Genomic DNA, 16,712 nt, shown 5'->3' on the forward strand with positions numbered 1-16,712 from the left:
TGATAATCTGGTCAAGTTCAAGACGATCCTGATAGACCTAAGCCCAAAGCATCATGGCTGTGAGACCTTTGTGCTCGACGTGGCCGACCGGGCTCTCAGCTAACGCGTAATAGATTCCTTTTATTAAAATACTCGAAACCACTCAGACTATAAATGAATGTGAAGAACTAAATATATGTAGGGAATAAACGTCTTTGTATCGTCCTCTGCTCTACTATTTCGGTAGAATCCCTTGACCGCTCTCGACATCAGTCGATTAGCCCTGTCGAGTCCATTTTTGGAATCCTACAGGCTGGTCTGTAACAGCTATACTAATGCAGTATGGCACTTGTAAAAGTGGGATCAAATAATATTCCATGCTCAATATGATGATGTCTGATTGCGTGAACACTGGCAGGGAGTGTTGAACATCTCCTGCCTTGCTGACTAGCGTGTTTCGGCGCTGAGTTCCGAGTCTACCTGGGATTACCACACAAAAGAGAGGAATCGAGGATTCCTATAATGGACCCGCAGAGCAATATGTGAGTCCTTGCGGTTTTCAATGGCTTCTTCTTCTCTAAAAGATATGTAATATAACTAGCAGGAAAACCTGGGTAGTTATACTAGTCACTACTTTTTATCTAAGTAATGACACTTAACTAAATAATATCCTCAGTCCACTCTATAGATTCGAGTGCGTAGAATGGTTTAGAGATTCGGCAATGGTACAATTACGAGTTACAAACCATCGGAGCACCCACTACGGTGAGTGAATTCATGATTGGAGGATATATTTCATGGTACATAGTCTTTACTGATATGTCGCTTTGCATCCTCTGTTTCTTTTTTTGGAGGCATTCCTCATTCCTCCATCGCGGTGTGGTATGGTTTGTCGGCTTGTTCGTTGATCCATCTCATCCTGCCTGTATCCCAGGCTTGCCGTAAAGCGCTCTTGCTCACCAGTTAGCCAGCGCGTAATACATGAGGATATCCGGTTGAACTGAGACAGTGTACGATCTCATTCACCGCACATAATGCGTGTGATATAAGGATACGAGTTAATTTTTATCACATGTACTTGAATTAAGAAGGGCTTCATGATGGATTGTACTCCCTGCCTGTGCCTCCAGCCTGGTCCATCCCTCTACGCTCATCCGATTTCCCGGTGGTGTTTCCATACTAGTACCGCAAATCTAGGGCGGGAGATCGACCGAACGCCCCTTCCGGTTTGGGACGATTGCTGTCAGGCTGTTGCTCTTGTGCTCGTATGCTCTTGTGGCCATGCGCCATGCGTCATGCTATAACCACTCAAGGAAGCAGTCACCCACTGGGCCATCACGGGAATCGCAGAATCAATACACCTCGCCTCCCTCGACGCCTTTTGTTTCTTTCCTTTCCTCTCCGGCTCCTTTGGGTAAAACTTACCTAGCTATATGCTGGGACTTGGAGCAGGCTTACACTCTTCGTGGCCCATCTTCCTTTGAGAAGCAAATCTTGGAACTCCCGGGGAATCAAGCCCTCCTCCAACTGTTCTTTTCAGGTTTAGTAGCCGAGTCCCGTATACGGAAAGTATTGATTGAATCCGCGATAGACTACGTCGAGAATAAAGAGACGGGATATCGTGAATCGTGACTGGCATGTTCATCGGAATAATTCCATGCATGACAAATCGTGTTATCTATTCCGATGCGTACTCGTGGGCATGTATGGTGGCATGGCACATTCAGGTCTCAGGATGGCGTGATATGGGATCATCCGGTAAGCCTTCGCTCGTTGCAGGCAGCGCATGACAAAGATACAAAGACTGTCAATTTCCGTCTTCGTCCCCGGGGCTCTCCAAAATTCTCATTACCTCGAGGACGCAGAAAGACAATGGTCCGGCCGGAGTCGATATCAGTTGCAATTGTGGGCAGTGGCCCTGGAGGCCTTGGAGCCGCCATTGCACTCTCTGCATTGCCATTCCTCGAGGTCACCGTTTACGAAAAGAATCCAGAGCCTCGAGAAGCAGGTGCGGGGATTAGCCTAAGCACAAATGCATGGAAGGTGCTTGATTTGTTAGGGGCCAGCAGCGCAGTCACCGGAGGATCCAAGTCGAATACGCACCAAAGGTTAGACTCCCCTGGTATGGTGTAACGCTGTAATCTGATTCATCTGGATTTTTGAATGCATCGTAGGAATGCCTACACAGGAAAAATCTTGAATGTCATGCAGCACCCTGAAAATTCTGCTGCGGATCATCGGGGATCTATTCGCGCTCGCCGAACCCGTCTTCAATCGGCACTCTTGGCGAGAGTTCATCCCGGAATGATTAAATTCAATAAAAAGCTACTCGCATTGGAAAATATAGAGGAAGGCGGAGTACGATTGAGATTTCAAGATCAGACAGAGACAGTGGCCGATATCATCGTTGGCGCCGATGGAATCCATTCTGTTCGTATTCCAATCCCTATCTTGTCTAACGAATGTCGCTGACTAGCATTATAGGTGGTGCGGAGAGCTTTGTTCCCAGATCATGGGCTCCGGTTTACTGGGAATACGGCATGGCGTGTGTTGGTTCCAAAGTCGCGCTTGATTCATCTTCCCGACATAACTTCCACGACGGCCTGGTGGTGGGGTGAGACAGGACATGTGTATTTTTCGGATGTTGATGATGACACATATGAAGACCCATTGTTTGAAATCACTGTACGATCATATAATGAGCCCGATGTTCCTGGTGAAACGGTCTGCTGGGGTATTCCTGCCACTAACAAGAAAGTGCAATCGCGCGTAAAGGTAAGTTCTCGATCAAGAAAGGGTTCGGTGAAACGCAAATCTTAATCATGACGTTAGACCTTTGATAAGCGAGTTCAAGATGCAGTGGGGGTGGTTGAAGAGACAGAATGGAGAGAATTCGCTACTTTCGCCGGGCCTCGCCTGAACCATATCACAGGATGGAATAAAGTTGCTCTTATTGGAGACGCTAGTCATCCTCTTTCGGGTAATGTCGATCATCTACACCATTTACTTGAAGACCTTTCTGATTGATAGCATAGGAGCATTTGGCTCTGGTGCGACATTTGCCATGGAAGATGGCTGGATTCTGGCCCGCGCGCTTGAACACACCCAAGGGTCGTTGCAGCCGGTGAGCGATGCACTCGATATTTTCAGCTTCATCCGTTCCCCTTATTATGAGAAGATGTAAGCAGTTCCCTCCAGTTTGCATTGTCCATTCAATCTATGTGAACTGTAAATAATATGATGTAGGTATCAGCATCTAGACGGAATCCGTGAAAACCTGGAGATTTTGAAAACAGAGAGCAAAGGTTTTGACGAATTCTTGGTTCGCAAAATTGACCATTTTCTTTATGGAGATAAGGATTTCATTTACAAAAATGACATCGGTAAGGTTTGGGAGAATTATGTGGCTTCAAACAAGATTTTCCGACCACAATCAGTTTTATGAACAGCTCGAGGCACGGGGATAACCACCGAATTCCCCAGAACAGAGACTATTTACGCTGCAATGAATTAATAGAATGTTGATTGATAAGAGTGCAAAAATTTCAAACACCTCAAAGTGGAGATTCAGTCTTCAAATTCCCCGGCCGGCATCCATTTCACCGAAATAGGCTCATGCTTTGTGCTTCGGATTCTCTGGTCCTTTGACCACAATTGAAACGAGAGGTCGGCAGGTCCAACCACCACTTTCACGTCGAACTTTGTCCTCCAAAAGCTTGGCCTCGTATTATACCAGTGGCGATTCTTCAACTTTCTGTCCACGCCCTCTGTTACAATATCAAGGTCGCATACTCGTTGAACTCCTATGTGATTCATGTTCTGAGGAAGCTTGTCAGCCGCGAGAGCGGACATCACGATGCTCACTTTCCATGGCTCGTTCTCTTTGCCTGGGTCCATCTTTAGCTGAAATTGCTTCTTGAGCCCTGTGATGGGGATAGGAGAGCCCTATGAATGGGAATCGATTTTTGCATCAGTATATCAAAGATCCAGTAAGCGCATTTCGACATTCAAGGTTTCATACCCGAACCACAAGCCAGTCGATTTGGTCTATGGCGTATGTTAACTTGTCGCGGGGATCCAACCGTACTCGTTGTCCCATATGCCTTTCGGGATTATAGAGTTTGTCGCAAATAATTCCATAGCTAACAGGGGAACATCGGGATCCAAAAGTAACGACTCCGCGCTTGATCTGTTGTATACGATCGAGGACTAATCCATGGACCACAACAAGCTGCCTGTAGCATATTGAAAGATCTTTAGTAAAAATGGTTTTGATTATTGACCTGATTATAGTTTAGCTTATGACTCACGGCTCATCTGCGACGAGAATCTGCATTTCCTCTGTGTTTGGGTGTCTCTCCATACTGGCATGGCCATATCTTTCGTCGAGTCGTTTCTTGACGTATGGGGAACTGCCGAATCCTCCTGAAAGGACTAAGTAGCTCTGTTCTACGTCAGTAAATTCAGATTTAGTTTTAACAGGAAAAGAGCTATACAATTTGATCCTCGGGGTATTTGGAGTGCATCTGATGCAAATGCCCATCCATCAGATGAATGATCTCGTCGATTTTCACGTCAAAAGCCTCCTTGAGGTGGTCCCTTCGATGTAACTGAGCAATGACCCCGCTGGGCGTATATCGGTTAAAGGACTCACCACGATATTACCATCTGCCCAGAATATATATCTGCCTCCGGAATGTCGACATCGGCGTCCAGGGATGGTACATCCAGTTTGAGTGATGGAGTCAAGGTCATTTCTGTGCCATATGCGCACTTAAGTCTTTGAAAACGACCTGATATCATTTTCCAGGCGAGCTCGTGGGCGGGAAGTGATAGTCTATCTTGGACCTTCTCTAATTTGCCGCAGAAGAACTGGTACATTTTCCGATCAATGAAAACAGAGCCAATTGGTTGTCCTGCTTTTTGTGAGCTTTTTGACAAGTTTCTTATCGTGTCACCAATGGCATTGAGATCAACTTTCGCTCACCTTCAACATTTCCTAGTTGCTCTAGTCTGGTTGGCTCGCCACGCAAGGAGATGAGTTTCAGAACGTTCACGTCCTAAAAAAAATCAAATTAAGCTCACAACTTTTGACCTTGAGGATCATCTTACAGTTGTTCCTCCTCCAGCGTCACAGACAAGTATCGTGTCATCCACCTAGAGAAGGGAATGGTGGATTAATTCATATAATGAAAGAAGTGAGACAATTCAGTGCATATCTCACATCATAGTGCTCGTTCCCTGCATAAACTGCTGCAGCCTCTGCCTCAGTAAGGCCTATAGAAACTCGGTGCAGGGGAGTTTTGGAGCTGATTGCTTTTTCAAGGAGACCGCGTGTTTCCTCTACCATGCGCACATCTTTCCAGGTTGTTGGTACGCTAAAAAGAAATTCAACCCGACGGGAGTCAAATTGCGGGATTGTGTTATTGAAATGTGAGATGACATGCTTGTACACACATTGAATGTAGTCTTGAAACCAGCGCTGAGCCTCTCGGCGACTCGGACAGCCGGGATAATCGTCATGATACTGCGGAGCAAGGTGTAGCTTGAAAAATTCCTTTGTGCTAGCGGATTTATCTTCCTGATCACACATATATCCCCAGTTTTTCACTACTACTTTTTCATCGTCATATTCAATGCAGGTCGGCACCTTATTCACCAGCTCTCCAGGCAATTTGCCGGGCCACCGCTGTATTGTTTTGGGAGGAAGCCATTCAGGTGCAGATGAGTATGCAACTCCTGTTTGAACTCTGAGTCAGTCTTCACCTTGAACGCCTTCGAGGTGGAGTTCGCCATATTGAGAGCCCCCATTACCTGTATATGTCATTCCGAAGTCGATGCCAACGACTATGTCTGGAGTCCATCCATCCCAATTATCCCCCAACCCATGGGTTTGGAGGACGACAACTTCTTTCTCACTCATGTAAATATTGGAAGAAGCCTTTATGAAAAAAGCATTTGTTGATAAAACAAAGACAAAGGATTTGGCGAAAATACTTGATCATCCTGGGGGACGCGAGCTTTGGGCACTTATTACTACCAAACAGAGTGGCTGCGTTTTCAACTTTTCGCCCCCGATATTTGATGCACCTGCAAGGATATTTTCGTACCCCCCTGGCATGGCTTTTCGCGCTATCATGCACGTTGGGTCTCCGATTTTGGGGGCTACTTTTTCGACTGGCTAACCATACGTGACCCACTCTTAGCTCTCTTACCATTTGACTACCCTGATCCGGTCAAAACGCCGATTTATTTTGAACACAGATGTTTAAATGTTGTAGGTACCCAGGTGAGATTTCCAAAGGACGCGAGTGTTGACCCTTTTGCTTCAATTGAGACAAATTCTGTCATAATGGGTGACGAACTTGGGCTTACAAGTACTGGTCTAACACCAACCCCAACATACTCTACTTCAGCTGAAGGTTATACAGACACCTCAACAAATCCTAATTCAGTTGGGGGTTCTACACCAATATCGACCGATTCCGCTACAACTACAAGCCCAATTTCCACTACAAGCCCAGTGCAGGAATCCAGTGCCACTTCTACATCTTCCGGACTCTTTGCCACATCCAACGCTCTATATAAGGCCAGCGGTTCAGCAAATGCAGCGTCAAGTACTCCTTCCGCGAGCCTCAAAACCTCATCGAGTAGTCATGGGTCAGGGAAATTCAATACTGGAACCCTCGCAGGTTCGATAGTGGGTGCCTTTGTGGGCGGCTTTATTTTGGCGGCAATAGCGCTTTTCTTTTTTCGCCCTCGACGGAGAAGATCTGACCATTCAGAGGGGCCACCGGCTTCAGCACTTGATACTTCAAACATTCAGAAAGGACCAACACAAAGCGTGATTAGGAAAAGTCCAGAACCTGTCATTGCGGTACAATCTCAAAATCGATTGTCCTCCTTTTCGCCCGGGAGTGAAACTTCGTTACTTGATCTCTCACCGTTCATCCCCAATTCTGCCGATGATGGTGCTATTTATCTCCGAATCCAGTCATTCTTCGACCAAGCCAGTCTTCATGTTGATAACTATTACTCCCGACCACGATCACAAGTTTCAGTAGCACAATATGACGTCGCCAGTATCAATGAATTTGAATCATCACTGTTGGGTGCCCCAATCATTACGTTGCTCGAAAATACGCGATCTCAAAGAGCCATCATCACGCATCTACTTGTTCATAAACTTGTGCAGACTTTCCAACCGGAAAATCAAACGTGGTCTCTTCTTCCTGAGAATTATAGGATAACAGTGAACCAGAACCAAAAGCTAGGTGAGTTTGTTGCATTTTTCAGACCTCTAACACAGTATTAAAATATCTGACCAACATGCAAGATCAAAATCATCCTCGTGCGTTGTTCGCTTGGCGCATGTTGACATCTTATTTCAATTCTCAAAGTCACGGTTTCCGGCAAGAATCTCCACCTGTTCCAGATGATGCGATCACAAGAATTGCAGAGCACTTCGTCCACGCTTTCGAACCTTACAGCGACCCTCAGTTTTCTGAGGATGAGCGCATGTCTCATTTGAAGACTGTGGTTCGAACTGCAGCTGAATTGGGCACCTGGCTCTTTTCGCAACCCTGCTCCTTCGAATTTCGTTGGCAGAATCCCGGTCTTCCTCAAAGTCAGATAGTAGTGCTTCCAGCTGTCTTGAAAACTCTGAACGAGCAGGGAAAACCATTGATCGTTCCTCAAGTGATTGTAGAAGAGAGTGTTTCCCAGGCATGAGCTTCTCTTTCCTGACATTTATCTTGAAAGCTGAATTTTGACTCCATCCAAACCAATTCTATCACTAAACTCAGTCCTTTGTAGAAGCCGGGAACCTTAAATACTCGATGTTTTGTTTATTTTACGTGTAATTCATCCACAAATTGACTATTTGACGCTATTCATGAAGCAGTTCCTCTCGATTGACGCCAGGCGAGTAGGTCGTGCATCTCATTATTGGAAGACAGTGCCACGACACTTTTATTCCATTTACCCCCGGACTCGCTGAGAACAGAGACGGATTCCTGCACACTGGAGCAAGAGTAGATGGTACTTTTTGATGGAACTTCTGCTCCAAGCTCATGTACCTCTTGTACAGCGGCTCGCTCCGGAGCATCCAATCGCTGAAGATGAGTCAAAACTGCAATCAAGCTCGAATGGCAGGCCAATAACCGATGGCTCTTATCTCTGGCCCGTTGGCTATCGCGGTACACCCACCGGAGCTGCCTTGTGAGGCTCAGTCTTCCATCTCCCGTTTCCAGCTCAACACGGGTGGGTTCGAGTAAAATCGAAACATCGTGGACTGCATCTTCAACATCTTGAACCGTGGTATCAATCCACGTCTTATCTCTGGAGCTCAAAAATCTGTCTTTGATACCACGCAGGCGCTGAGTTTCATGGAGTTGATGAATAATGTGGTTTGTAGTCTTGAGGAGCTCTGCGGTCTGCTCATTCACAGAAGCTAGTTGAACGTTCTTCCCGGAACCTCGCAGCCAATTTGAAGTTTCTCGCAGAGAGCCCGCTGTCGAAATGCAAGATGACGCAGTATCCAGAGAGGATCTCGTTTCTCCCTCTTTCTTGGATCGCAAATTGAAGAACCGAAATTTCTTCTCGGTGAATTTCATTATGAAAATAGTGCAGAAGCGACTTTCCTTCTGCGGCAAAAAAGACGTGGTAGCGACAGGCGAACATCCGAGAACCATCAATAATCAAATCATGTTTGGCAAAGAAGGGATGTCCTCTCTCCTGTGGGTGTCTGAAAATGAACAGGGATACTGCTCCAGCTCGGAATACTGTATCTATTTGTCTTAGCTTTGCATTAGTACGTTTACAATTCCCTGCAAAACCCCAGGCGCCCAAAAGAGATCTACTCGGCCTTGCTCAGAAATTGGCCAGGCTAAGAGTGTGGCTTAATTGACTGGCTGTCGTGAGATTAAGTGTTGCCGCTTTGACTGTCTTGTCCCCTTTTCCTAGCCTCTTACTATTCTTTGTTAAGCAGGAGCCAAGCGAAGGCCAACACATGATCCCGTGGTGGGCGAGCTACTGTAAGTACTAGTGTGGGCCCGGATGAGAAGTTCGTCTTGTAGTGGAGACTGCTAAAGAACCTCTGGTGTGTCCAAAAACAGCGGGGCGTGTTAACCCGCAACTAATAATTAGACTAAAAGATCAAAAGCTTGCCGTTTTCCTTTCCTGTAGCTCATTTACCAAGCAACTTCATTACGAGTCTGGTATCTTATTTTTCTGAACTCTAAGCCAGTGCACGACAGTTGTTGTCAACTATATGCTATGGAAGAATATCGATAGGAAAGCGGTTAGGGAAAACAACTGTCAAGCCCCGTGTGACAAAGTGCAGGTGCAGAGCCCCCAAAATAGCGGGGCTCATAATTTATTTCGATTTCCATAGGCAACGTGGGGGCCGGTCGGGATGGGGCCGGTACTTTATGAAGCGGCCAAGACCCCAACGATTTCTGACCTCGAGATCGCCGGCATTATTCCTTTTCTCACCATACCAATTGACAAAATGCGCTGGTAGTACGGAGCATAACTATTGGGTACTTGGGAAAAGTAGTGGTTAGTACAAACTAGCTAGTTGATTCTAGACAGCTCTCGTCCAAAGACTTCATCACCAGAGTACATAAAGTTGGAATTAGTCTCCTGATTTTATACTGTAACTAGGCGATAACCATCTAGTCATATTTAGTAACAACAGCAAAGCTTAATACTGTAGTAAGCACCTATCGTAACCTACTGCAGTGGGGAAATAGCTGACGAAGGGTGGTCTCTGATTGGAGGATATCTTTCCTAGTACACAGTCTCTACAGGATATAGCTTCGCATCTCCGATAGGGAGAGAACCAACTTTTACACTCTCTCACATCATCTGCTTCTGCTTTCCCTTTTGGGAGGCTTCCTCTATCGTGGTGCGTGGTGTTTTGTTGGTCTGTTCGCCGACCTATCTCATCCTGCCTGTATTCGCAAGCTTGCCGTAGAGCGCCCTGGTTCAGTATATAAGAGTTTGTCAGTCAAAAACTCCTCATTTTATAAAATCGTTACTAAGATCTGGTATAATAGGAGTAATAAAGGGACCGAGATTATATGAGTGAAGATGAGTATGTTTTCTATCTCGAATTCCCAGCGGTGAGGACGAGAAAGTTGTTATTTATCATACAACAAGCACCCATCGGGTTCGAGCAATTAACCTCAGTCGAGCCATTCCAAGGCCATTTACAAAGTATGCTATGATATATGAACCTGCATATCCACCTATTGAATTCCTAGCGGTATTTGACATTTCACGAGGCACTCAAAGCTTCTGCTGTAGTCAATCACAATTGGTTTCCTCAACTTAGGCGAAACACCTTCACTCACAAAGAGAGTCATCCAAAGAGCAGTTGATGCCCATTGAACAGACCCAAAATAGTAGAAGTAAAGAGAAAGGTCTCCACTTTGCCTGTTTAAATCTTCTTTCATTGTGTTCATTTGACTGTCTTGATTATGGTCAAGGTCAGTGAACATGCCTTTTTTGTCTTCTGTTGTTGAACAGCTGGCCCATCATCTGTCTTATCTTTATACTGTGCTTTCAGCAGATTTATGTAGCCGCTACGGCTTTGAGTTCCTCCAGAGTTCCTTGCTCCATAATGGTACCATCGCTTTTCATAGCGACAATATGGTCCGAATATGAAAGTCTATGTATAGCATATGTAGCCAGCAGTACAGTTGTACCTCGTTGACGAAATAAGCCGTTCTTCGCAAAAAGGGTTTTTAAAATATGCTCTTCAGTATCAGCATCAAGACCTCAAAATATATCATCCAGGAAAACGACGCTCTTGCGAGAATAAATAGCACGAGCTAGAGCCAGTCGCTGCTTTTTTCCACCAGACAGAGAAATCCCCGAGGAACCAACTTTTGTTACTAGAATTAGAATTTGTAAAAGAGCCTTCCGCATAGGAATAGAAGCTCACAGTGACCACTCGGAAGATTTTCCATCTCTATATCCAATCTACAGGCACTAAAAACCTCATGATACCATGTCTTGGAATAATCTGACATTCCCAAAATATTTTCCCTAAATGATGTGTGACGGATCCAGGGTGTCTGATCCACGAAGGCTGTCTCCCGATGTCTCGTATACAAAAACCCCTTTGTCGATGGAGTTTCACCCAAAATTCCCTTGATAAGGGTGCTCTTGCCGCAGCCTGTTGGCCCAATAATGAAACAAAATTGACCTTTGTCGATATTCAAACTAATATTGTGGATCAAGAAGCCTGCATTATAGCTCCATGCAAAGCTCACATCGCGCACGGAAATGACTGCCGATGGGAGATTTTGCTCGGAGGGGCTGAGATCTGAGAGTTCTATTCCATGTTGTTTTGGAAGACGCTTTTTTGAGCTGCTTCGAGAAATTGACAAGGTCACACAGGTATACTAGGAGATTATCAAAGAGCTAGATAAAGAGAGCTAGAAATTTCAGACAGTCTTAGCTACCGATTATAAGGCTCGGATTCAAGCTGCTAGGCGCCGTGCTACCTATCTGTTTCGAGAAAGCACCTTAAAGAAGCTCGAAGGAGATATAAGGGATTTAGGAGGAATCTTATCGTTCGCACTTAACGTCCTCTAGCTTAAAGGTTACAACTAGATCTAAATTAGCATATCGGACCTTAGATTTCTTCTCGAGAAAATAAACACGAGTTAGCTCTCTTCTATGATGAAATTAAAGCCGCTCTGATAGAAAATTCTCAAGGAGTGTAAGTATACTCATGAGAACAGAAGAATGTAATTGACTACAAACACAGCTTTCGTTATGTCAAATGCCAGTTGAGCAAGCGTGCTGTGGCCACTCCCCATAAAGTCATAACTGTACCAATTTATGGAATTGGTAATGAACATATCATTCGATCTGAAGGGTTCATGTATGGAAATTTGTTAGCGGAAAATTAGTCCTAGAACAAATGAACCTGGGCGTAGTATAAATATATCTAGCAAGATGTCGGACTCCGAACTTTTTTCGCCTTGAGATTCGACAAGAAACAGAGCCTAACCATCGGGCACCTTGTACGACCTTGCATATCAAAGCTTCAAACAGCCTGACTTGAGCCTCTATTATACATGATGGACCATGCATTTTTCATTCAGCCCTTGGCTTTGCTATGAGCTATGACAAGTAGCGGTCAGTAAGAATAAGCCAGTTAGGTCCAGACAGCAAGGGTTTATAGAAGATACCTATTACTCACCTAAATGTTATATAACGTGTTTCACTAGTGAGTCGCCACCACTAGTGAGTCGCCACCCCATCAAAAAACGCGTCCCTATCTTCTACCTACCACCTTCCACCACCTACCATGCCACCAAAACGTTCCCAAAAGCGCTCTAAATCGCCAGATAGGGAGGGTAGGATACTACTCGCTATCAAAGCTATTCAAAATGGCTCAGTAAGCTCAACTGCGCAAGCCGCAGCGCTATATAGCGTGCCTCGGTCAACACTACGCGATAGGCTTGCTGGCAAGCTTTATCGCCAGGATACACGATCACCACGTCTTAAACTGACACAAGAAGAAGAGGATTCGCTTTGCCAGTGGATCCTATCGCTTGATACGCGTGGTGCTTCCCCTAGGCCTTCGCATATTAAAGATATGGCAAATCTTCTACTAGTAGCGCGTGGTAATATCTTCCCTCCTCTCTCCTACCTCCTAATATAGGTGTTAACTGGGTAACACGCTATATTAAACGTCGACTAGAGCTTTGCACACGCTTCTCTAGACGCTACGACTATCAACGTGCGCAAAACGAAGATCCTACTAGTCTACGCGCGTGGTTTAGACTAGTAGAGCGTACAATTGATGAAAACGGGATCCTTCCTAACGATATCTATAACTTTGATGAAACAGGCTTTGCAATGGGCTTGATATCTACTACTAGAATCGTTACACGGAAGGATCTATACGGTCGGAAGCCTCTACTACAACCTGGAAATCGGGAGTGGGTAACAGCAATTGAATCTATATCAGCAACCGGCTACTCGCTTCCGCCGTGTATAGTATTCAAAGGGAAGGTTTATATTGCTAGCTGGTTTGATAACCTACCGAAAGACTGGCGAATCGAAGTATCACCGAACGGTTGGACTACCGACGATATAGGCCTACGCTGGCTAGAAAAGCTCTTTATTCCAGCGACTACTAGTCGTACGCAAGGCAAATATCGGTTGTTAATATTAGACGGTCATGGAAGCCATCTAACACCACAATTCGACCAAATCTGCTAGCAAAATAACGTTATACCACTCTGTATACCGCCGCATTCGTCACATCTTCTACAGCCGCTAGATATAGGATGTTTTGCTATCCTAAAGCGCTCATACGGTCGCTTAATCGAGGCCCAAGCTCGCCTAGGATATAACCATATCGACAAGCTCGACTTCCTAGAAGCCTATACCCTAGCACGCCAGGAAGCCTTCCTACCTAGCACTATACAATCAAGCTTCGCCAGCGCCGGCCTAGTTCCGCTAGATGCCGACCGAGTCCTATCGAAGCTTAATATATCGCTTCGAACACCTACACCTACTACTAGTAGGCCTAGTAGTAGGAGTAGCGCTTTCGTGCCTACTACGCCACATACGATTAAGCAGCTTAGCAAGCAAGCTTCATCTATCAAAGCTCTACTATATAGGCGCTCACAGTCGCCAGGAAGCCCTACAGAGAGAGCGCTAGATCAATTAATCAAAGGTGCTGAACTAGCGTTTCACAACACTGTTTTACAAGCGGAGGAGATTCGGCAACTATATAGATTCAACGAGAAGAAGCGTCAAAAACGCACACGGTCTAATCGCCAGATATCTAGGCAGCAAGATCCTACGGTCGGCGAATCTATATCTCTAGATTCAACGTTGCCAGCAAGCGTTGAAGCTATTCAAAACGATGATGCAGAGCTTCCTCAGCAGCCTACTAAGGTCTCTAGGCCTACTACTAAGCGTGTATTTCAATGTTCTGGATGTGGGAATATAGGGCATAAGATTACTCGGTGCCCTAGTAAATAGTTGAATTAAATATATGGCGTTTTGGTGGAAAAATAGTGTTTTCAAAAAGTAGTAGGTGGTGAGGGTGGCGACTCACTAGTGGTGGCGACTCACTAGTGAAACACGTTAATATTATATTAGTCAAAGACTCCTCTTTTTACATAATCAGTACTACGATCTAGTATCATAATAGTAAGAGTAAAGGGATAAAGAACATGAGAGTCAAGATAAGTATACGTCTATCTGAATCCCTACTGATAAGGGAGGCGAAGTTGTTGTGGCTGCCAGAGTGTCACTATATTGTTGTTAAAGAGAACTTGGTCACAGCACGATAGTTAGTTATCATCTATTACAAATACGTCAAATGAACCCGATCGTGATTATTTTCATGCACGTCATTCTAAATAGGCTCTCAGAAGTCTTCCCCTTCCCCTCCCCCACCCCCAAAGTTTCCTACCATTCTCAGATGACTGTATCATAAATCCTATCTTCTCAACTTTTGAAAAAGTCTCTTCTGTTCTTATCAGTTGGGAAGCTATAGCCATAGATCACCTCGGCCGGTCGCGGCCGTCACGGACTCCGAACCTCTTCCGTCTTGAGATTTGACAAGTATATGGGAACGAGATACCCATCTTTGAATTTTAGTACACGTGGAATTATCAGTGTACCATCTCTCAGCCCTTCAAATCTTTTCAAAATGAAAGGGTTCTTCCAACTTACGACTCTTTTCATTGCTTTTCTAACACCCGCCTTTGCAACCACACTTGCCGACCCTAAATTGACGATTAATGGGGTATCCTTCGAAACACGCGCACATTGGATGCGTTTGGCCAATTCAGCCTTGGAAATCAGCGGATCTCCTTGTCCATTCGCGGCTTTCGGAACAGTGATTGTCAATCATACGAGCTCCGATGCTGGGAAGCTCATTTGCATGGGTGTGAACGAGAACTCGAAAACAGGAAACCCCTCTCTCCACGGTCAGGAATTACCCCTCTCCTTTCCATCTAAATCTCGCTTATTTTTATGATAATCCGCAGGAGAAATCGCAGCAATCAAGAATTGTACCGCAATCCTGACTGATCCCAAGGGAGATTTCCGCTTGACGCCATCCGAAGCCCAAGATGCATTCTACGATCTCACACTATACACAAATGCAGAAAGTTGCCCGATGGTAAGTTATTCAGCTCAAAATCATGGCCTAAAAATTGGTTTAATAAGATAACAAGTGCGCGTCGGCAATTCGATGGTCAGGATTCCGTGAATATGTGTATGGGACCTCTATTGAAACCCTCATTGAGCAAGGTTGGGGTCAAATTCGGGTCGCTTCACTGGATATTTTTAGGGCCTCGTATGATCTTCCAAGCCAATCGCGTTTGATTGGAAACGTTCTCACCAATGAAACGGATCCTTTATTCTTGTGGCAGTATAATCCGTCATATCCCTGTCCTCGTGGTTGTGCGCGGTCTACTGATGGCGCAAGCTGTGTCTCTCAATGATGCTAAATATTCATCTTCTGTTGTTAGCTTTTCATATCAGTAAGCTTGAGAACTGGACCCTTTGCGAAATTACAAATAGAATTGGTGTCTTCAGGATAGAGCATTTAATTTCAATTCATGACCCTCCATTCTGTGCAAGCAGTAATATATCCTCCAAAGTATCATGTGTTGAAAATTTGGAGTTGGGAAGAAGTGGGTGACCATAAAGGTCGTCTGAATAGTTATCTTGAATCAATTGATCGAAATGAGGGAACTCCGAGAAGGGTGATTGTGAGTTATCCTTCGCTAATAAAGGATGATTTGCAGTGATATGATCATCCCCTTCATCGTTTCCTGACCTTTCTTTCTCGCAGAACGATTGAACAAAAGACCGAATATCCCACACCGATGAGATACCTCTTCGATCGCTCTCTAGTTTCAACAATAGACGCAATATGCCGATACCGCGAGTGGCAATCATGCTGGTCTCGCTTTGAGACAGAATACTAATCATTTCATTTACCAAAGCGCGGTTGGTGCCTTGATTTGAATCAGGAAGCGGTGGAAAGAACAAGTCTAAGCAGAGTATGATCTAGACGTTGTCAGTTCGGATGATTCAAATTCACAATATTACGATCTTACACTAGCTGCGACGGTAAATGCATGGTAAATCCAAAGAATAGGTCCGTCTTCGGTAGCAACCTGCTTTTGCTCCCGAACGATTGTCTTGGCTGCTGCAAGGCAAGTCTTTCGTGTGAAAGTAAAGGCTGAGTTGGTAAAACTGGCCCAGAGAAATTTACGATGAATCATGATAATCTTATGAGCTGAGCTAATCGCTAAACAATGTCGGGCCCAAGGAATATATTTTGGCCATGAGGGCTCCAACGGTATATTGCGCAGACAATCTGGAACATTTTTGCTGACCAAGGTGCGCATCTGAGTGTCATATCGAATGACATAATCGTATTTTGTGAAAAGTGTCTGAGATACAGAAAGGTCATCGTGGAGTTTGGGCATCAGAGTTGCAATATCGTGTAGCACTCGATGGTAAGTTAGAGAAGTCGGCACATTCTCAGGCATAGGTGTCATAGATTCGTCATTCATGCAATTTGAGGGTTTCTGAGTATTAAAATCCCTTCGGTGTATGAGGTAGCTTTCAGAAAATGGGATTGAGAACCAATCTTGAATACACAATTCTGTCCACAACTGGCGACCAATCTCCCTTCTGACTCGGTTAGATGCTCGATCATCACTCCCTGC

The 16,712-nt window shown here is 45.0% G+C and overlaps 5 protein-coding genes across 5 annotated transcripts; 2 read left to right on the plus strand and 3 right to left on the minus strand.

The window, feature by feature from the left end:
- Positions 1-1,851: 1,851 nt before the first annotated feature.
- N7462_000130 (FAD-binding monooxygenase) lies at positions 1,852-3,493 on the plus strand (the record flags this gene model as incomplete). The annotated part of the gene is made up of 7 exons (XM_057071856.1): positions 1,852-2,087; positions 2,154-2,409; positions 2,464-2,754; positions 2,812-2,959; positions 3,015-3,159; positions 3,226-3,362; positions 3,429-3,493. 7 exons carry the CDS (start codon positions 1,852-1,854, stop codon positions 3,491-3,493), a joined length of 1,278 nt encoding a protein of 425 aa, XP_056938386.1.
- A 53-nt stretch (positions 3,494-3,546) lies between these two features.
- Positions 3,547-5,902, minus strand: N7462_000131 (Hsp70 family protein; the record flags this gene model as incomplete). Its single annotated transcript, XM_057071857.1, has 9 exons — positions 3,547-3,924; positions 4,001-4,214; positions 4,290-4,423; positions 4,476-4,578; positions 4,634-4,895; positions 4,967-5,039; positions 5,092-5,136; positions 5,204-5,718; positions 5,794-5,902. The coding sequence occupies 9 exons, from the start codon at positions 5,900-5,902 to the stop codon at positions 3,547-3,549; spliced, it is 1,833 nt and encodes a 610-aa protein (XP_056938387.1).
- Positions 5,903-6,331: 429 nt separating this feature from the next.
- Positions 6,332-7,710, plus strand: N7462_000132 (uncharacterized protein; the record flags this gene model as incomplete). Its single annotated transcript, XM_057071858.1, has 2 exons — positions 6,332-7,253; positions 7,316-7,710. The coding sequence occupies 2 exons, from the start codon at positions 6,332-6,334 to the stop codon at positions 7,708-7,710; spliced, it is 1,317 nt and encodes a 438-aa protein (XP_056938388.1).
- A 161-nt stretch (positions 7,711-7,871) lies between these two features.
- N7462_000133 (uncharacterized protein) lies at positions 7,872-8,594 on the minus strand (the record flags this gene model as incomplete). Its single annotated transcript, XM_057071859.1, has 1 exon — positions 7,872-8,594. The coding sequence occupies one exon, from the start codon at positions 8,592-8,594 to the stop codon at positions 7,872-7,874; it is 723 nt and encodes a 240-aa protein (XP_056938389.1).
- A 1,963-nt stretch (positions 8,595-10,557) lies between these two features.
- On the minus strand, positions 10,558-11,018 carry N7462_000134 (uncharacterized protein; the record flags this gene model as incomplete). The annotated part of the gene is made up of 2 exons (XM_057071860.1): positions 10,558-10,763; positions 10,937-11,018. 2 exons carry the CDS (start codon positions 11,016-11,018, stop codon positions 10,558-10,560), a joined length of 288 nt encoding a protein of 95 aa, XP_056938390.1.
- Positions 11,019-16,712: the final 5,694 nt, after the last annotated feature.

Source organism: Penicillium macrosclerotiorum (genome assembly GCF_028827735.1).
Source record: "Penicillium macrosclerotiorum strain IBT 26536 chromosome Unknown utg000001l_segment0_segment0, whole genome shotgun sequence".
NCBI classification, from domain to species: domain Eukaryota; kingdom Fungi; phylum Ascomycota; class Eurotiomycetes; order Eurotiales; family Aspergillaceae; genus Penicillium; species Penicillium macrosclerotiorum.